The sequence below is a fragment of the Lissotriton helveticus genome, chromosome 9, assembly GCF_964261635.1.
Source record: "Lissotriton helveticus chromosome 9, aLisHel1.1, whole genome shotgun sequence".
Lineage (NCBI taxonomy): Eukaryota > Metazoa > Chordata > Amphibia > Caudata > Salamandridae > Lissotriton > Lissotriton helveticus.
The window spans coordinates 423,835,719-423,858,048 of NC_136070.1; the positions used below are offsets into that span (position 1 = coordinate 423,835,719).

The 22,330-nt window shown below is 44.2% G+C and overlaps 1 protein-coding gene across 5 annotated transcripts in view; it reads right to left on the bottom strand.

Moving 5' to 3' along the window:
* MOK (MOK protein kinase) overlaps nt 1–22,330 on the bottom strand; it is an 830,279-nt gene that overhangs the window by 590,717 nt on the left and 217,232 nt on the right. For all 5 annotated transcript variants that reach the window (XM_078660202.1, XM_078660201.1, XM_078660205.1 and 2 more), the window contains exons 3-4: nt 19,986–20,075; nt 8,030–8,100 (exon numbers count right to left, since the gene is read on the bottom strand). In XM_078660202.1, coding sequence (XP_078516328.1) covers nt 8,030–8,100; nt 19,986–20,075 — 161 coding nt within the window. The remainder of the gene's footprint in view (nt 1–8,029; nt 8,101–19,985; nt 20,076–22,330) is intronic.

Genomic DNA, 22,330 nt, shown 5'->3' on the forward strand with positions numbered 1-22,330 from the left:
GATGGGAATATGAAAATAAACGTCCAGCAGGTCCAACGCTACCATCCAGTCCTCTTGGTCAAGGGCAGACATGACCTGAGCCAGAGTGAGCATCTTAAATTTCTCTTTTTTGAGAAAGAGATTGAAAATCCGAAGATCTAAAATAGGCCGTAGCCGCTTGTTCTTCTTCCGAATCAGAAAGTAGCCGGAATAACAGCCACTGCCTACTTCTGAAACTGGGACCCTTTCTAAAGCTCCTGTGGCCAAGAGGGCCATAACTTCCTCTTGGAGCAACTTTGAATTATCCTCCGTCAGCCGTTCTGATTTGGCAGAATAGGAGGAGGAAAATAAAGAAAAGGTGGGGAATAGCCCTCCTGGACGATCTGCAAGACCCACTTGTCCAATGTTATGGATCTCCAGTGGGGGAGATGATGACGAATTCGCCCACCAAATGGAGCAGTGTGGTCCTGGAGAATCAGTCTAAGATTTCTTGGAGGCTGAGGCTGCTGGGGGCAGTGTGGTCGTCGACTTATGGCCTCCATTCCGAGATCGGAATGTAGCGCGTACACGTCCTTACACGGCTTGGGAAGTCTGCGCAGGACGGTGGCTTGGATATGGCTGACGTGGCTGGAAACCCCTTCCGTTGCCACGAAAGGAACACTGGCCACAGGGAGCGGAGGAGAGGCCCAAGGATCTGGCCGTAGCTCGAGAGTCCTTGAACCTGACCAGGGCGGAGTCTGCCTTTTCCCCAAAAAGGTGGGTTCAGTCAAAAGCCATGTCCATCAAATTGGCTTGGATATCACCCGAGAAGCCAGTTATACGAAGCCAGGCATGGCGCCTCAAGGCCACCATTGTTGAAATCGATCTGCCTAATGAATTGGTTGTATCTAGGCCACACCGTATGGTGAATTTTGCTCCATCCCTCCCATCCTTGACAGCTTGGGTGAGCACAGCCAGTGCCTCCTCCAGGACTTGTGGGAGCACATGCGCAACAGTCTCCCAAAGGGAATGAGAGAAAAGGCCCAATAAGCAAGTGGTAGTCACCGAACGCAATGCCAGGAGTCTGTCCAGCATGAAAAGGCAGTCGGAAACTGTCTTTTGGGGGCCCCAGCAGGGCCCCCATGGGTGCAAGGCCGCCGAATGGCAGCCTGGGGGCACCTATGGTGCCCCTCTGTGGATCCCTGCACCCGGTGGCAGGCACCTTGGGGTGCCGGCCACAGGGTGCAGGGATGAACTGCACCCCTGCTTTTATCAATGCAGGCATGCATTCCGCTCGGAATGCATGCTTGCATTGTGAACCATACGTACTAGCAGGGCCGTAACCGACCACAGCAGGTCGGTCGGTTAAAGCTCCTGACCGATGTCGGGCGGACCTGAGTCCGTCCGACATCGGAATTTGCCCCTTAGTGTGTTATAAAATCACTATTACAAGTTTACAGTTTTCGATACAGTCACTCATACAATCACTGAGTCTTATGTATACTTATTTATATACAACAACTGTCACATACACTGCCTTTTATATTTCTGCTTTGTTGGACATGTACCATTGAGAAATATATTTACTCATCACTACACCCATAAAGAGATTCACTCACCCAAACAACTGTTTCCACAACAGTCTTAACCTCATATACCTACTAAATCAACTATTTACAGATCTTTTGACAGTCCCACACCTCCCACCCAATCACACACACATTCACTATCTCATACAAATACTCACTTAACTAATTAATAACTAATATAGACTTTCACATAGCTAGTAACCAACTTATGTTGTAGTTTACACAACAAGAGACAGAGTGATACAGATATTCACAGTTTAATCACTATCCCATATATTTAGTGAGACACTTTAACCGCATGCGCGCTAGCGGTTTTCCCGCTGCGCGCTGCGTGCTGCGTGCTGCGTTTTGCAAAAAGCCGCGTTACATGACGAGCTCAGCTCGTCATCAGCGTGCGAGCGGCGCAACTCATGACGAGCTCAGCTCGTCATGAGCGCCGAAGTGGTTAAAGTAGACAATCACACTGCTACTAAATCCTCCAAACAGACACTTATACATCCACTCAGTCTTCAATGCAGATTGCTATATATATAATACTTATTTAAATATCGAACCAAACCACATTCACTGGATGATGTCATCAGTGATGTCATTTGAGATGTCATCAGTGATGTCATTTGAGATGTCATCAGTGATATCATCAGTGGTGTCACTGACCATGTCATGAATGATGTAATATGTGACATCATCAGCAGTAGATTGCGGGTGAGCGAGTTATAGTTAGTACAAATAACTATAATGGAGGAATTTCAATGGTTTTGTAAGACTGAAATGTTCAGCTAACTATAACACCCCTAAAACCAATGATTTTTTTCAATGAATATATATATATATATATATATATATATATACCCATAACATAAAATCTAACTAAAAAATATTATATTAGAAATTAATACATTAAACTATTTAAAAGTCTTTATACTTACATTTTCCACTTAAGTAAGTACAACAGTAGATAAAGTGTTGGATAGCGGAGGGGTAAAAATTACTATTACCACTCCAGTGAGTGCAACAGTAGGGAAAGTGTTGTATAGCGGAGGGGTAAAAATGACTATTCCCACTCCAGTGAGTGCAACAGTAGGGAAAGTCTTAGATAGCGGAGGGGTAAAAATTACTATTCCCACTCCAGTGAGTGCCACATTAGGGAAAGTGTTGGATAGCGGAGGGGTTAAAATTATTATTCCCACTCCAGTGAGTGCAACAGCAGGGAAAGTGCTGGATAGCAGAGGGGTAACAATTAATATTCCCACTACAGTCAGTTCAAAATTAAAAAGAAACAAAATGTCATCAACACAAAATATTGAAATATATATAAAATGAAAAATATATAAAATATTTAAAAAATAGAAACATAATATAATGTTGAACAGATATGACAAATACCTAGAAATACATTTTAAAATAATTTACAAACAAATAACTATTTTTACTCAAACATTATTTATAAAAAAAAACATGATTACATAAATGTAATCTTTTTTATTTCCTACCCTATAACACCACAAAATTCACAACACACATCTAAATTAAAAAAATATACCCCATAATTAACATAATGAACTATCAATTAAAGAAATATTATTAATTACAAAACAAATGAAAACAGATAAAAATTAATTTACTTCCCAAATGTTACACCTATAAAACCAAAACTCACAAACAAAAATAATAAACAATTACTCTAATTAATGATCAATTGATTACTTAATATTAATGATTAACTAATTATTAATTAATTAAACATAAATTACTTTCCTCTCTCTACCTCTATAAACCCCACAACTCACACCTAAAAATGTATTTCCATAATTAATTTTAAAATAATAAATTAATATCAATTGACAACACTTCAGAATTAATTAAAAAATAAATTACTTCCCACCCTTTACCGCTATAAACCCCAAAACTCACATCTAAAATTAATTACACAATTACCATATTTAAATTGTGATGTATTAATTAGCATTCATTAATTAATAATTATTAATTAATGAAAATAAATGTACTTAATAATAAATTACTTCCTACAATTAGCACTCTAAAATCCAAATTAAATAAATATTAATACATTTAAAATCAAATCATTAATTTATAACAATTAAATTCATTCCCACCCTTTACCCCTATAAACCCCACAACTCGCTCCTAAAAAATGAACACAATTACTTTAATTAATTACCAATTATTTAATATTAAGAACCAATTATTAATAAATTACTTGCCACAATTAACACTATAAAATCTAAATTAAATAAATACTACTAAATAAAAAATAATCATTAATTTAGTATAATTAAATTACATCCCACCCTATTCCCCTATAAACCCACAACCCACTACGGAAGTAAAAAATGCAAAATGTAATTAAAATAAAATTGATAAGTACTAAAAATGTAACACATATATTAAAAAACAAAAACAATACTTATACAAAAAAAATAGATCACATACGTTTAAATACATACTAAAATACATAACACTACTTACAAAATCGATATCAGCAATGTGGAGCAGGAACCCTCCTTTCAATGAAACTGAAGAAACACTACACAAATAGATGCTACCAAAAAACAATGGTCCAAAATAGATTAAAATGGTAGAATAGAGGAGGAGAACTGAATATACAGATTGAACAGCCGTGGCCGGTAGTGGGAGTACTGGCCGGGCGGTGACGTGGGAAAGGGGATCGGCAGGGTGGGGGTTAGTAATGTATGGATTACGGACTTTAAAAGGTAAGTAAACATAAAAATAAATAAAACAAATTTCTTGCATCCCAAAATGCGATGCAGTGCACGCAACATAATTCGTTTTATTTATTTTTATGTTTACTTACCTTTTAAAGTCCGTAATCCATACATTACTACCCCCCTGCCCCTGCCCCTCCCCCTCCCCCTCCCCACGTCACCGCCCGGCCCGTACTCCCACTACCGGCCGCTGCTGAGATTGAAACAACTCGGAAGAAATAAAAGGAATGTTGTAAGTCCAGAAAAGAGGGAGAGGTTTGAGAGGTCCGGCTTCACTAGGAATTGGCCAAAGCGGTATCCCCAAGGGCCATACTGCTTCTGCAACTACAAGTGTCCTGGTGGTTCCAGGCCTGGTAATTTAAGATCTGGAAACACCTGGCCGATTTTTTTTGGGTGCTAGTCTGCACATTAAAAAAAACAAGGATGCCTCTGGGTAGTGGCTGTAGGTTCCGCCCACCCCACTTTCTGCGCTAATGTTGGCGAGATCACGAGCCCCTCACTCAACACTGGCCATTCCCTGTGGTGTACTCCCTGAATATGTTTCTTTACTACGAATGTGACAGATTGCATGCCATTATAACGTGGATGTTACAACGACCGCATTGTTACATGGCAAAGCATTACATCGCAAGTTGTTACAACGACTTGCTGTAGGGGGCCCATTGGACTTAGGAATAGTATTATTTACTATTCCTACTCCAGTTTGTGCAACAAATGGGAAGGTGTTGAATTGTAAATCCAACACCTTGTGACCACTATCGCAAGTCATTATAACAACTTACGATTTAATGGTTCGCGATGTTACAACAAGGTCGTTGTAATGACTGCGTTGTAATGGCATGCTATCTAAACGCTGTTTCCCGTACTCCCTCTGAACCCAACCCCTGCCTCCCAGGCCACCACCCGCAGTATTTCTCCCAGGTGTCATCTGCCATCCGTTTAAAATAGGTGGCAAATGGCTGCGGTAAGGAGTCAATTTTTGGGCCTGGAATAAGGTATGACATGCGGAAAGAGACTTGGTATTCCCAGGTTAGCATGTTATTAATCATTCCAGGATCAAAAATTTGTAATGACTGTTATTTGGTGTGGGCATACTGCACGGGATCAGATAATCTGGCCCACTTGTATCCACGCACCAAAATAATAGGCTACTTATAATGAGGACCATAAAGGGATTGAGAGCATACTCATAATTTCAATAGAAGTAGAAAAAGTAGTAGGTCCTTATTGCAACAATCATGCTAATTCTGTTTTAGGTGCAAATGCACATGCTAGGTTGTATTTGCCAATTCTCTATTTGCACATGTGTTATTTGTCCATGGCCAAATTGCCTAGCCCATGCTATTTGATCACATGTTTTTGGCAGGTAAAACCTGGTAAGAAATTTGCTGGCAAAATAGTGTGAAATTTTAATTTGCACACCTTAGGACGTGTATAGATGTTCTAATTTGTACAACCTGGAATGTTCACACACGTACCAGTTTGCACAATTCAACATTTTGGTCTATTTATCAAAATGTTGTGTGCAACTAGTACAAGGAAGGCAGTTTGCACCCGGTCTAATACCACTTGTGAAATGAGTACATAAGTAAATATTGCCTGACACAGATGTACGCAGTCCTGCAGTTGGGGGCGCACACACCGGGTTCACAACACACAGACGAGTAATAGATTGCTATATTACACACACGACATCCATACCAGCCAGAACTGGATGCTGGAAATGGCCACAGGACATGCTGCCGATTGGCCGAAATGAGCCTGTACTCCAACCAGGAAATGCTTTATATTTGACCTGTTGCACCGGTTTATTCCTACTAAACAGCTGTTGTCCAACAGTTTTTTGGGGAAGCATCCATTAGTACACGGACATTTGTTTGCGTACCATTACTACGCAAGCGTTAGTACGCATGCGATGTAACAACGCGTAGGCTTTAGTACGCGTGCTGTTACATCGCATGTGTTGTACAACGCATGCGTCGGGGGCGGGCGCCGCTCTTGGAGGTCGTCATGGCAGCCATTTGCTCTAGTGAGGATCTGAGGTTCTGCTGCTGGTGCTTTTCCGGCCTGCTGCTGCTTTTCCGGGTGCAGGCGAGGACGTAGGAAGCCCACGATGGAGGAAGTCGGAGGAAGCAGGAAGGGGGAGGAGATTGGAACCACGCGTGGTACGTTGGGCTGTGTAGGGTCGTGTAGGGGCTGTGTAGGGTCGTGCAGGGTTGTGTACTTGTGTAGGGTTGTGTAGTTGTGTTTGTGTAGTGTAGAGTAGTGTCGGGGGTCGTGCAGGGTAGTGTTTGGGAGTAGGGTAAAGACTGGGGCTAGGGGCAATGTTGTGCTCGGGGGTAGTGTTTTAAGGTTTAGGGGAGTGTTGTGGTGTAAGGTAGTGTTTTAGGGTTTAGGGTAGTGTCGGGGTGTCGTGCAGGGTACTGTTTGGGAGTAGGGAAAGGAGTGGGGCTAGGGGCAGTGTAGTGATGGGGGTGGTGGTTTAGGGTAGTGTTGTGGTGTTAGTGTAGTGTAGGGTAGTGTTTTACGTTTTTGGGTAGTGTTGGGGGTCGAGCAGGGGGAAGTGATTTAGGGTTTAGGGTAATGTAGTGGTGTTTCGGTAGTGTAGTGTTTGAGTGTTTTGGTAGTGTTTTAGAGTTTTAGATGTGTAGGCTAGTGTATTTCGATTTATTATTTATTCTAGTGTTGTGTTTTAAACATTTAAAAAGGGGGTTACATGTCTGTTTTTAATATGTCACGTTATTCCGCATACCTAGACAAGTTTTTAATTCGCATACATTACCACTTTCAATGTAATGGTATGCGAACTAAAAACATGCGTACTAACGGTTATTGCTAAGTAATACCCGCGTAGTAATGGCATGCGAAGTAATGGCATGCGAAATAACGTGTCATATTCCACCCAGATATGTTACATGTTGCAGGCAGGCAAAGTCTCATCGTGGAATAGTGGGGGAAATCATGCACGAGTCAGCAGGCGAAGTCCTTTTTTCACTTCCCCTCTTCCCCCACTTGCCCCCCCCCCCATCCCTCCTCCCCCCCACCCCCCGGACCTTCTGAAATTACCTGGATCAGCAGTAACAGTGATTTCGAGCGGGGGATTCAGGGCATTGAAATGCATCACTTATAATGAGGGCCGGAGCAGAGAGGGAGTGGGCGTCAGTATATCATGAGCAAAGTATCGACCTACAAAAATAATGAGTGCACAAAATTGTTGTCAAGGTAAGCAGTTGTGAATTAGGAATCGTAAATCTCTAATACCCTATGAACACTTACCTTGACGGTATAGCAGGAGTTGAAATAGTGGACTCAATATTTTTGCAGGTCTATATGAATGTCATCGGTATTGTAACATACAACCGTTGGGTAGAAAACAGTGGTAATAGTGTTATTGTGAAGCAGAAAAGGTCTAAGACGCCCAAAAAGGCACTTTTTGCAAAGTGCACTCTAGAGAAATTCAGAATGGTAAGCAAGGTTAGAAAATTGCCATTTAATTTTCGGGTCAAGCAAATTCTAGAGTAAAAGTAAAGAAAGTGTACCTTTATCAATGTAATTATTATACAGATATATAACCAAGTCTCTGGTATAAGACTGCTTATAAAAAAAATAACTATGCTTACAATTTTTAAAAATGTTGTTAAACATCAACATATTACAACTGCATGAACCATAACACATTAGTAGCAGTTATTGAGACATTGATTGGCAATATCTACAAGCCAAAATTATACCTACCTCGTATCAGCTCATAAATATTCATATCCATAAGTTCACATATTAGAGCAAGACCTCCCGTTTTTCTATCACTAAAACAGAAAGCAAATATATATTTTAAGACCGGCTGATACCACATGAAACTAGGTATAATTGACATCATAGTCACACAAAATGCCACTCACCCCACAAAACAAACCCAAATTAATAGAAACTACAAAATGCCAATAAATATCTACAAATATAGGCTTATTTGTACTTATATCAGTGAAAATCGTACCTTAAGGAGGTAACCGCCACTTTGAATATTCTGCGAACACAAGCAAGGAAGCTTGGCAAACGTTAACTTCATATCTGCTCTCATGAAGCTACCAAAGGGTACACTGAGAAATGATCCTTTAGGGGTACAGCTCTTGTAATTCCTTTCACACTAGTCCTAACCACAGTTCTCAAAGCTATAAACGTCAGCCAAAGCAGTGGTGTCTTCTTGTGGATGAAAGATGATTTGGTAGGTAGGGTGCAAGACACCCAGCATGGCCTTGACAATTGCATATGAAACTACACAGTGGCAACTTTTTTATTTCGCTGATAAAATTCAGGTAATTTCTGAATTTCATGTTAAATAAATTGTTTTAAAATTTTATATTACACAGTTTCAAATAATTTTTGCATAGGAGACTCGTTTACACAGAATGAGAGAGCAATGGAGTCGGATGCATAGAGTCAAGCTCCGGGCAACGAAGGCCTTTGTCCCAGACTGGTTGGGGAACGGAACCCCGGGTTCACGGGTGTACTGCGGCTGCCCATCAGCACCTTTTTCAGTGAGGTCCTCGGCTGCATTCTATTAGCGCTTTTCGGCCCCCTTGAAGACTTGGGCCTTGTGATAACATGAGGGGCACTGGAGAGGGTGCAAGTCAGCCCTAACTCCACCGGGCAAGTGATGGCCTCTATAGTGCCCATCTGCTGGAACGAGGCCTGACATTTGGAGGCGCCCTGGGGCAGCAGTGGCAAGGGTGGCTGGGTTTCTTGCTGTGGTAAAGGCCAAGCTGAGGACTGTTTGCTTCACAGTATTGGGCTGTGGCACCCAGCCCTGTTGCCCTACTACCCCAGAGGCTTTGAGGGCTGTCTTGGGACTGGAAAGTAGACAGGCAGCCATGGTAGAGGCGCTTACCCCAAATAATACACAGTGGTCTGCAACAAACAAGAGGGCCTGGCCAGGATGGGGGACGGACCCCCGCTGCCAGCCCTGCAAAGAGGGGCGCAGATATGGACTTGGAGGCCCATACTGCCACCATTCTGGCAGCCATTTGGGACACCCTGGAGCAGAAGATCGAAGCAGTGGTGGTGGATTATGGTCTACTACAGGCAGATTATAAAAAGCTGGCAGACACAACTGATACAGCGGAATCCACATTGGCACAGCTACACCCAACGGTAATGGATCATGATGCTCAACTGCACAAGATGCAGAAGGATATAGAGTTTCTCACTGCTAAGCTAGAGGAAGTGGAAGGTCGCTCTTGGCGCAACAACATTCACCTGGTGGAGTTGCATGAGCGTGCGGAAGAGCAATGTGTTGAATTGTTTGTGGAACAGTTGTTGGTGTCTACAGTGTTGGAGGGAAAGATCTTGAATATGTTTACAGTGGAAATGGCACACCGGGTACCTGGTAAACCACCAGTACTGGAAGGCCATCCTAGACCAATTGTTGCCAGCTTATTGAACTTTAGAGGCAGAGACAACATCCTTCAGCATGCACGCTCCCATGGGCCCTGGACAATCGACGCCCAACTGGTCAACATTAATCCAGACTACAGGGCTGTAGTGCCCTGCTATTCCCAGCTTGCCTCCCTATTTTGATACATCTGGATCCCATTTCATCTACACAGCTAGGGAGATGTGTGACTGATTGAAACAACAGGTTCACCTGCTCCCTGCAACTCTGAATGCAGATCGCTCCTCTGGATGGCAAATACAGGGGCGGAGGTGCAGTCCTCCTGCCATTTGCAGGGCAGCTCCCACCAAGGTTGAAGCACAACAGGAAAGGGACAGAGTTGTGGCAGCACTGGCAGGGAGGTTCTCATACACCAAGGCAAAACTACTGGGAACTGTTGGCGAGAGACTCTGGACAGTCGGGCACTGATATGGTTATCTCTGGAGGACTGCCCCTATGACTGCAGATGAGGTGCTTTAATGATGGGGGCATGTGGGAAGAGACGCAATAGACTAGCCAGGTAGTGGAATTGGAGGAAGGGATACAGAGAGGGGAGGTGACATGTGGAGGCCCCAAATCCAGACCTGTTGGATCCCCTGTTCCAACTTGGAGTAGAATATAGGAAATTGCTGCACCCCGAGGCCAGGACAATATACAAGGCCTAACAGAGTAGGATTTAAGAACAGGGGTACTAGGAAACTGTTGGCTTTATTGGCCAAAAATAAAGAAAACCATAGGTGGATGTCTATGATCCATACGTCCCAGGGAGTACTGGTAGAAATGGATGAGTACATAGCACAAACCTTTTCACATTATTACCGGGATCTCTATGCCCTACACCTCTCTGCGGAGGCAGTTAAGGACATGTGTACATGTGGACATGTTTTTTACCGATCTTCTAGTCCTGAGGCTAAAGAGGGCATATAGATGCACGCACACAACCTAGACTTCATCCTGGACTCCTCCCTCTCCATGACCAGACAAGTCAATGCCGTCTCCTCGTCGTGCTTCGACATCCTGCGCATGCTACGCAAGATCTTCCGGTGGATCCCCACCGAGACCAGGAAGACGGTCACCCAGGCCCTCCTCACCAGCCGTCTGGACTACGGCAACTCCCTCTACACCGGAACCACCGCCAAACTCCAGAAGAGACTCCAGCGGATTCAGAACGCCTCAGCACGACTCATCCTGGACATCCCCCGTCGCAGCCACATCTCCGGACACCTGAGAGACCTGCACTGGCCCTGCACTGGCTCCCGGTCAACAAGAGAATCACCTTCCGTCTCCTCACCCACGCACACAAAGCCCTACACAACCAAGGCCCAGGATACCTCAACAGCCGCCTCAACTTCTACGCTCCCACACGCCAGCTTCGATCGACCGGCCACGCCCTCGCCGCCGTCCCCCGCATCCGAAGAGCCACCACAGGAGGAAGGTCCTTCTCCTACCTGGCCGCCAAGACTTGGAACTCCCTCCCGACCCACCTCCGCCAGACCCAGGACCACCTTGCCTTCAGGAAGCAGCTCAAGACCTGGCTGTTCGAGCAGTAGCGGACCCCCCCTCCCCTAGCACCTTGAGATCCTCCGGTGAGTAGTGCGCTATATAAATGCTTGATTGATTGATTGATTGATTGATTGATTGATAGACACCCTTTGGAGAAGGATATCACAGAAAGGGAGCTGACCCAACTGAAAAGCAGGAAATGGCAGGGACCAAATGATTTCCTCCCAGAATTCTTTAAATGTGTTAAAAGTAAGGTGGCGCAACCATTGAGGGACATGTTCAGTGCCTCCATCAGGATGAATTACCTAGAGACCCCGGACAGGCCCACATCGTTCTTATTCATAAATCGAGTAATACGCCGACGGATTGCACCTCATACCGGCCAATATCCCTCACAGTCAATCAAAGGTATTGGCTAAGATCTTGGTGAACCACCTAATGCAGGTTAAATTATCGCCTCGTGGCCCCTGACCAGTCCGGCTTTATGCCCTAAAGGTCTATGCTGAACAACCGCTGACATCTGTTTGGATGTCTGGCCCGTAGACAACAAGTGAGATAGCCAGCTGTAGTCTTGGTGCTTGAAGCTGAGAAGGCCTTCAACTCCCTGGAATGGCCCAATTTCATGCTCCTCCTGGAGAGGGTGGGTTTTGGACCCCGCTAACTGGTGTGGGTATGTCTTTTCTATTATAGGCCGGCAGCAAGAGTTTGAGTCAACAGGATATTATCAGAAGATTTTACAGTGGGCAGTGGTACCCATCTGGGCTGCCCTTTGTCGTTCCTCTTCTTTGCAATGGCTAAAGAACCATTGGCAAGCCGGATCAGGGGGATGCGCTGTTGAGGGGACTGTGTTGGGATGACGTTTGGAAGGACGCCATCTCCCTCTATGTTGATGACATCTTGCTCTACCTCGCTGATCAGGATAACTTCCTTATGAGGGTCCTTGATATTATCTGGATATTTGGCTCCTCCTCTGGCATTAGAATTCATTCAGGGAAATTAATATTTCCCCTCACACTCTGGCAGCCCTGATCAGGGAGGTTTTACCCATTTATATGGGAAGAGACCGGGTTTGCCTAACTGGGTATATATATATGACCACTGACAGGGACCTCTTCCACAGGAGGAACCTGGGCCGAATTCTGACAAACTTCTACAGGGACATGGAACATTGGCAACACTTCCTGCTCTCAGTGCTAGGAAGGGCGGCATTGTTTAAAATGATCTATCTACCCAAGTTTCTCTATATGCTCTCTAAAATGTGTTGTTCGAGGTCCTAGGCTATTTATTTAAGTCAGTGGAGTCCGAAGAGAGATTCTTGCTCTAGTAAAGTGGCAGCCCCCGAGTGGACCTACCTACCCTGACCAGGAGGGTGATGGATGGGGGAATTGCGCTCCCTGACTTGTGCCTCAATTACTGGGCAGCCCAACTATTGGTGGTCAATGGCTGGTCCTTTGCAGACCAGAGAGCGCTATGGGAGAGCCATCTCTGCTGGCGGACAAATGGGCAACTGACCCGCGAGGGTATGTTGGGTACATATTTGGGCCACCTAGGGTTGCATACCTTCCGGAGCCCACTGCAGTGGTTGTCCAGACCTGGAAGGGGGCGCTGTGGGTGATGGAATGGGCAGATAGGCTGATCCAGGAGACACCATTGTGGGAGTCCAGTATCCTCGCGGAGTTGAGCGGTGTGGAGGGACATTTGCAGTGGGACATACTGGGTATCTTGAAGCCTGGGGACCTGCAAGGGGAGCAGGGATGATTGACATTTGAGGAACTGCATGGGGACAATTTGTAAGCTTTATGCAGGTGCAGTCGATCTTCACCGCTGGATTGACATCGTCCACGATCTAGAAGAGGAGAACGTCTAGGAATACAGGGTTTTGGCCTCCCCACTAGACACACATGCCATGTCTCAGATTTACGCTATACTCCTAGCACAGTATCAATCCACCCTGAAAACACTGAGGGAGAAAAGGGAAGCGGATCTCGGAGGACGAAGAATGGGGGGCTGCATGTTAATCCCCGGGTAGATGACCATCCAGGTAGCCTTCTGGTTGGTCCAGTTAAAGCAATGGGAGTCACTGACTTGGACCTTTGTCATTGAGGGTGTGGTGGGGTACCCTCCTGCATACCATTTGGGGTTGCCCACGACTGCAAGGATTTTGGTCATGCATACAGAGTCGACTTTCCTAGGTTGTGGGTGATACCCTGACGCTCAACCCCTGCTTGATATCTCTGTATGTTAGACCTGGCACCATTGGCGTGGGTCTCCCTTCCATTTTTTGCTGTTGCCTCTTATGTTTTTGCTGGTTTTAGATGCTTTTGGGCATTGTGCCACTGCTGTTTAGTGCCACAGTGCAAGTGCTCCCTTTGGTAAATTGATGTATGGATTAGTGACTCCATGATTGGCTTGTTTGGTTTACTTGTCAGACCCTAGTACAGTGCACTGCGTGTGCCTAGGGCTTGTAAATCAAATGCTGCTGTTGGGCTTGTAGCTCTGATTGTGCCACCTTCTGGAGCAGCTTGTAAAGTGTGTCTCGGGTCTGCCATTGCAGAGCATGTGTGCAGTCTGGTACTGCCATGTTGACTGAGCAAGTGCACCCACTTGCCAGTCCCTAAACCATTCCCTTTTATACATATTAGTCACCCTTAAGGTAGGCCCATAGGCAGGGTGCATTGTAGGTAAAAGGTAGGACATGCCCTGATGTGTGTGTAATGTCCTAATAGTGAATTACAGCCATTTTCGTTTTTCACTATTGCTAACTGTTCCCCATAGGCCAGAATGGGCAGTTTGATTATAACATCTTATAATCCTAACTGACTTAGGGAACTAGGTAGAAATTAGAGTTTAGTATACCTGAACTCAGAATGATAAATTGCATCTTTTAGTGAAGTTGGTTTTAACATTCTGTGTTTGAAAATACCACTTTTAGAAAGTAGGTATTTTCTTGCCTAACTATCCAAGCCTGCCTCTGCTAGGTTGTGTAATCCTTGTCTGGAGTTTTAGTGACATGGGCTGGGGGGTTCCAGGAGACAGGGTGAGTCAGCACAGGGCTGAATAGAGAGATCTGAATGCAGATGGGAGGGAGGAGTTGCACCTGGGACATGAATAGGGCTGTGCCTTCCCTCCACAATGCTGGTTCCACCTCCTGTGGTGCGTCTGATGTCCCTGGCCTACACTGTGAAAGGAAAGGAGAGAAGGAGTCTTGTCAACACAGTGCTCCAGGACTGACCAGAACTGGTTTGGACTAGGCAAAGGCCTCTCTGCCTTCGGAGAACAAAGAGAAAAGGAGTATCAATATTGGGACCCAGACCAAGAACTTTAGATCACTTCTGGGAATCAAGACAAACCTTTGCTGAGGAGAAGAACCAGGAAGCTGAAGGAGGAGACTACCCCTGTGCTGTGTGTTTGGGGGTTGGCCTGCAGTGGTTGCTTCACTGCCAAAGAAAGGAGAAAAGGACTGAGTGTGCTTTTTATCAACTTGAAGAAGAATCTCCGAGGGCTTGAACTAGAGCTTGCCTCCTGCCTGAAGTCTCAGGGACACAAGACTTCACCAACCAGCTCCGCCCTGAATTCCCTTGCTGGGAATTGAAGTTCATGCTGTTGTGCTGGGCCTTCTGAGAGACTGCGTGTTGCTGGGAGCTGGAGGCGCGACACAACAACAAGAAGCGTGCCGCCGCCGCGCAGCTGTCGTCGCATCGCCGAAGAAGCGAGCTGTTGCTGTCATCATCGCATCGCCGAAGCGCGGCGCATCACCGGAGAAGCCGCCACACAGGTCGCCGTTGCATCACCGGAGAAGCGCATCACAGGGCCTGTCGCGGCTCCAAAGATCATCGAATCACCGCACGGCCGTCGGGCGAGCACGCATCGCACCATCGTTGTTGCATCGTAACCAAAACGTCATTTTGGCGCATCGCACAAGAGAAGAGTATCGCATCGAGGTGCCATCTTGTCGCATCGTACCGGAGATCAGTAAGAAACCGACGCATTACCACCCCACACAGTAAGGAAGCGAGCATCAACTCCCCTGGGCAGCAGTAAGGAACCAACGCATCCACCCCCCTGCGTGTAAGGAACTAACGCATCACCTTCCCTGCGACCCCTTTGTTTTCTTTGCGTTACGCATTCAAGGTACATTGAGAGTAAAGTGTTGCATTTACAACTTGAGAGAACTGAGCTATTTTATAACATTTTAGAGTCTATTTTTGAGCAGAGTATTGTGGGTTGTTGTTGTTTGGTCTTGTGTTAAGTCTATATGAAAAGACTTATTTTTACAATACAACCTGTGTGGTGTCCATCTGAAGTGTTGTCACTGTATTACTGTATGGGTTCACAAATGCTTAACACACTGCCTCTGAGATAAGCTTGCCTGTGTAGCCCCTTACCCTGACTAGACGCAAAGGTCCCTATTTGGTCAAATGTACCTACCGCTGCCAACTAGAGACCCCCAAATCTAACACTGTAGATCTAAGGGGAGGTGATTCTTGGCAGATATACACTGGCCCCTCTGCAACACGGCCCTCACAGTGGTGAGGTGAGACATATTGAGTAGATGTGGAGGGAAGAGCCCTCGACGGTGCAGGAGTGGAGCTTCGATATGAAGTGGTGTAGGCAGACGGAGGAACCTATCTACAAGGCACAAGATGTCACTAAAAACATGTGAAGATATGGAGTAAGTAGCAGTAGAGTTTGGAGGAGTGAACTGGGCTGTATAAAATCCATTGCGTTTTCCTATTCCATTGACCGCATTCCATGGTTGGACAGAGGGGCTGTGGTCATTTGATGAGCATGGTACTGTTAAAATAGCCGTGATTTACTTGACAATATGTCCCTCAGTATCCCACATTCAAGTCTGTTATGCTGAATTTTTGCGTTCTACTACCCACCGCGGCACCATGGGGTGCAGTTATTGTTTTTGTGTTATTGCTCTGTTGTAAAATGTATAATACAAAGATTCTTTAAAAAACCCTGTATGACTGAGAGGCTGTTGTAAAGCTGACAGCATCAAAAGGAATGAGTCCTCTTGGCCCCGGATGTTGGAACATCTTCAAAGACTGTAAGATTCAGTATTATAGACTGCTATGAAAACTAATTGAAGATCGTCTAGAAGATTGGTATCCTTGATGAATTGTTTAATTTGGTTGTTAACACAACTTTAAAAACTTTTACAAAGAAATGGAGGCCTGAGACTGGTTTGGAGGGACACGGAACTTTACTGGACAACAATTACATTTGTGAAACAGTGAGTTTCTGAGTGCTATTGTTTACGTAGCCAGCTTGTATGTGTCTCTCTTTGTTTCTTTCACTACCCACAATCCAGACAGCGAATCCGTGCCTTTCCAAACAGTGATAACATAAATCTTAAATGTTTTTCCATTTCTGAGATTATGTTTTGCAGCTTTCTCGGTAGTTACATTATATATGCTAATCATGCATAGGTGTTGATTAGCTTATTAAAGATTTAATTCATGATTAAAAAAGCCCATAAGAACGGGTCACTTGAAATGTTTTGCAATGAAGCTCTCTTTTGCGCACTATGAAGTTTGCAAAACTAACTTTATTTGGATCTAGAAAGCCGCCTGCAGTTCGGCGAGGTGAATGGGTACATTGGGTGTGACGGTGATTTTGCCAAATTTAGACAGACATTGTTGGGAGGGTAAAAAAGAGCAATAGAGTATCGACTTGGTGGGCTAGGAATGGTTACCATACAGGAGCTAACTTTGGGGCCGATTAGGATTGCGGTGAATCCGCATCCTCCGGGTCGGCGGAAGCCACCGCCGGCCCGGAGGATGCGGATTCACCGCTGCGGTCACTGAAAAGACCCCCCGCCACATTAGGATGGCTGAGGGGTCTGCGGCGGACGGCAAGACCGCCCAACGCTTTTCCGTCGGTCGACTTCGCGACCGGCGGAAATAGTGCATACATATGGTGGCGGTGTCTACGAGACACCGCCAGCCATATTATGATGCCCGCGGTCCCATGCCTTTCCACGGCGGCATTTCCGCCGTGGAAAGGCATACAGTCTTTCCTTTGGGAGCCCATTGCGGGCCCCCAGGGGGAAGGGGGGGGGGGGCGGGAGGTACCTATGGTACCCCCCTGCATGTGCATGCACAAAGCTGCAGGCACTGCGCGGTGCCTGCCACTTTGTGCATGCACATGCAATGCATGCATATTTATCCTTGCGGCGGGTGCTGCTTCAAGCAGCACCCGCCGCAATGTTAAATATACAGGATGTGACCGCCAGGGTGGCGGTCACATCCTAATTCCGACGGAGTGACCGCCGCTGCCCCTGCGGACGGTCCCTCCACCTCGGGGTGCCATCATAATAGGCCTATTAATTAGAGAACAGAAACACATTCCTGATGTGCACATATAAGGAAAATAATCTAGTTTTCAAAAAACACTAAAAGAAAATATCCTCTTAGGAGTCACATTCCCCATCCCAAACAATGAAGGTTTCGGAAGAAGCTGACTCTCAAATTAAGTGCTAAAATAAAAAAAGGGATCTTAACAAACCTATTTACCTGAAACAAGATGAGCCAAAAGAAAAACAGGATACTGGATTGGTTCCATCTAAAGGTTTATACAATGTTCAAAGAATTACTAGATGTCCTCTCCACTTTGGCTTTGCTTAAGCAGTGAATGTTAGACAGTACAGTTCCATATTAAAAGCTAAATCTGTGCTGCCGGAATTCAGATGATTTTGCACTTAGCTGATTAATTGACTTGAGGAGGCTATTTCATGTACTGGATGAATCTAAAAGACATTAAATACTGAGAAGGATTTTGAGTTCATATTCATTGTACTTGAAAGGATGAACGTTGGGCCTATGCTGGTGGATATAAATGTTTACTATACTGTATTCCTATGGTTAGAATTACAAATTGTGGGATGCCAAAATTAATTAGAAGAAGTCTTGTGTCTTCACCTTAGGTAATTACCTGAACTGGAGAACAGCCAGGGGACTACACGGATGGTGTGGGAAAGTATTACATTTTAATATTTATTCTTTGATTTTTTGGGTGCCTAAAAAATGGGTATGGGGTTCTCAGGGGTTAAAATTAATAAAATCCCCAACTTAGCAACCACTTTTGTTCTCCTGCTGTTAAAAGCAACCATAAGCTAACGCATCTGCTCAGTATCTTGGTGTGTAATCAGTGATAGGGAACTCAGCAGTTCCTGTCTTCCTGTTGTAGTATCCGGATTCTCACATTTCTGAGCCAACAATCTTCAATGCCTTAAAAAAGTAGTGCCCATCTACAGAAGATCAAAAATGCAGAGGTCAATATCCTTTTTGGTCTAAAAAATATTTGACCATGTCTCAACATACCTTCGACAACTCCACTGGTTCCCAGTCAACAAAATGATTCAATTCAAATTTGCCTGTATCATCATCCATAATGGTTTTTATAAGAAAACACTGTCATTTCCATCAGACAAATAAAAAAAAACTCAGATCCTCTTTAGCAAAGAGGAATACTGAATTCAAGGAAAGCTAAACTGCATATGATGGCAGTACCCTGGTGTGCAGGTTGGACCACAAATAAACTTGGGCATCAGATTTAAATGAACACCGTTAGTCGTACTACTGAGATATGTCAAGCTACTCCCTAAGACGACAAGAAGACTTGTGTCAATACTGTTACCACTGACGAAGAGAAGGCTGCTGTGTTCCTGGGTGAAAGGCCCCTCCGTAAGATCGCAAATTGGCTGCAGGATGCTGCCACAAGCAAAGTCCAGGCTGAAAACTTTGCAGATCTACAGGTCCCACAGGCCAAACCCTGTGCTGTATGGGGACCACTTTGATCTTACCTGACCAGTAAACAGGAACAGGAGGGAACTGTCTGAAGTAGACATACATTATAGAACTGAGTGGTTTTGTATAAATTATATTTTGCATTGCTCATTTAAATTCATTTCCTAGCAACGGAAGATGGTGCATTGCGATAGCTGCACATTTGAACATAAGCATTGCATGTGTATTATATATGCCTCTGCAAGGTTGTTGTCGTTTCTATTATGTACAAAAATGTAATAAAGAAAATAACAATTAAACTTGGACTTCAAGCTAAAATCCTACGTTATGCTGTCATGAAGAGACCTGATTACTTCCACTACAAAAGAATGTCTGTATTCTGGAGAAATGACAGTTGGGATGTAAAAGCAAACATATAGTCTGTATCTGTATTTCATCCACAGTCTGAAACATACAGCAGCCTGACACCAACAACATGATATGCCAATAGCTTGATATCGCAATTGTTGACCCTCAAGCATCCAATACCTCTGCCATGCAACAAGTACTCAACGTTATTCTCCTAAATGTCCACAGAAGAGCAACCATGGCACTTGACTTTTGCTGGACATAGAAGGAAGTGTCAGTGATATAGCCTTAAAGCCTACATTTTGCAACACAAAAATGATGTCTTGCTTCACAAGGTGCAAGGAGAGTCCTTGCAAATACTTGCAATGTACTTGCTGCAATTAGCGATAGACTTTGGCCTTCTGTTGCATTTTGAACGAGCATATTTATAGCACAATGGAAGCTACTTTGAATATATTTTACGTATGACCCAAACTGTACAAAAAATGTGTTGGTAACATATCTAAAACAATAAAAGTCAAGTATTATCACAAGCTACTCTTGTCCATGTCAACACAGTAAAATCTGGTGCCGTAATTCTTTATATTTTTCAACCGACAAATACATTGATTTTGCTAATATTTAAAACACTAAAGACAATAAACAACACACTTACAAAATAACTTCTTGGAGGTGAAGAATATTTGGATGCGGACTCAGTCGCCTCAGGGCTTGCACTTCCCGTAAATTATTCACTTGTTCAATACTAACAAACAGAGAGAAAAAGTTGTAATTAATGAACTGTTAAATAGCAATCTGAGAAATAATTTTCATAGAACCAACTCTACTGAAATATCACACAGGTAGCGAATGGTCATTCGATGCGGTGGTGGGGAATGGGGAATATTTCATTATGTGGTTCTCTCTGACTGGGGTAAACAGTGATTACGAGTAGAAATGAATTGGTAAAATGTAACTTGTTTCAATTCCATTCGCTGTTGTGAAAATCCTTCAATTAAGGGGGGTGCTACATTAGGTGGAGCTCTGCTAGCTCAGAAAAAGTAGGCTCCACCAACGTAGAGTTTGCTGTAAAATGATGTCTCTTAATCCTTTTACGTTTAATCAAACGGTTCTGTTCTTCTGCTGAACTAAACGTTTTTTATTTAAAGATGTATGTCTCCTGCCCACAGCACTAGTTACCACTCTCTCAATTGGAGTCCATACTGGTCTAATTTCTTACTTTAAAAATAAAATTGTGAAGCCACCAAGGGTTTCTTTTAGTCCCATTGTGATTCTTGGAACCACAAGCCTCGACAATCGGTCTTCATTATGTTGTTATTCACCCCAATATCATCGAGTACTCCCTGCAATAGTGGTTTGGAGTAGGAGCTAATTTTCATTCTAACATTTATCAGACCTCTTTCACTGATTTGGTGTAAGAGCTTTTCTACAGCCACACTTAGCCCATTTTCATTCTTTAATCTACACTCCTTCCAGTTCAAACTTTGACCATTGTGTTTCTTCCATCATTCCCACATTCGTGATTCCAGGACCTTATTTTATTAATCGCTTTCAGCTCTCCTCCTGTCTCAACTCTGACCTTTGGACTCAAGTTCAAGCATGACCCACTCTGCTCTTCTCTTGCTTTCTAAATACCTTACCAAATAAGGGCCTAACTCTTTCTAAATTATGTATTCCCCTAATCTTTGTAAATATTCAACCAAAAACCTTAAACACAAAATTTGAGGAGAATCCCCCGAAACTTCGCCCAGAATAGAAACCTCAAAACTGACTTAAATCTCTTTATGTCCAGCACAGCCCCATTTGATAAGACTCGGAAAATCTGCTCTATTTTAAAAAAAGGTTTATCTTGGAAATAAAACTGTTTCCCCTTCTATAAATTTCAGAGGTAGTTTTCCATCTACGTCTTTAACAATGGCAAGATCATGTTCCAACTGAAAGATGACAACCATGGTATCTTTCTTTCAGTCTTTCAATCTCTCTTTCCTTCTTTCGGAGGCCATCTCATTCTTATGCCCTGCCTACATTAATGCCCCAAGCCCAAAAAGTCCTAGGACTAGCCCACTTGTCTCTCTCCCGCTATCATATATATCCACCGCTCATGCATCACTTGTGCATTGGTCACCTTCACACACGTATCTCTGGGCACCCTGCATGTGATTGATGATAATGCTCTCTCCTTATATCCACGTACCTCTGCAAACAACTCCCGGTCTTAAGTCTCTCATACAAACATCCCTGTATCCCCACCTGATCATCCTGGCTAGTCTACACCCCCATCTTTCCCCTACTAGTTCCCAAATCATCCTCAAGGGCTCATACTATTCCCAAATTCCTCTCCCCACACCATTCTATTTCTCACCTACCAGCCCTCAATTCACCCTTGTACCTTCAAACTACTACTCTTCTCTCGGCATCCATCCAAACTGATTCACACTGCGTATACCCTAAAACTTTCACTCCCATCTCATTTTCCTTGCACCCATCTTCTTCCTCCTACTTATTCCCCTGAATAGAATGTAATGGTTTCTCTAATTAAGCACATTTTGCTAGGTATTATTCTCCTGAACTAGCCTTTTCTCTTCCAAACTGCCCTAACCCTTACCTAATATATTGACAGTACCATCGCTACACCCCCTTCCTAAACATGAATGGCTCAACAAGAAGACCACCCATAACACCATCACTGCATACTACAGTCAGACTTAAGCTGTAAACCGTAAGGACTGACCGACTATTGCAAGGACTTAAACACTACTCCCATTCCAGTGCTTATGAAACCTCTGACCCAACTAGTGAAAAGAATTGACCTTCTGACTCAAACTGTCAATCCAGTATCATATGACATCAACAAACCCAACAGCCAGCATACACCAGTTCAACTTAACTACCTGCTTGTAAAAATTCTACTCGTCATGGCCGTTTACCAAGAAACAATCAGGACCTTAGTCCTTTAAGAGCAAGGCCCTGACTCGAAAAAAGGAATTTCAAGAACTTGTT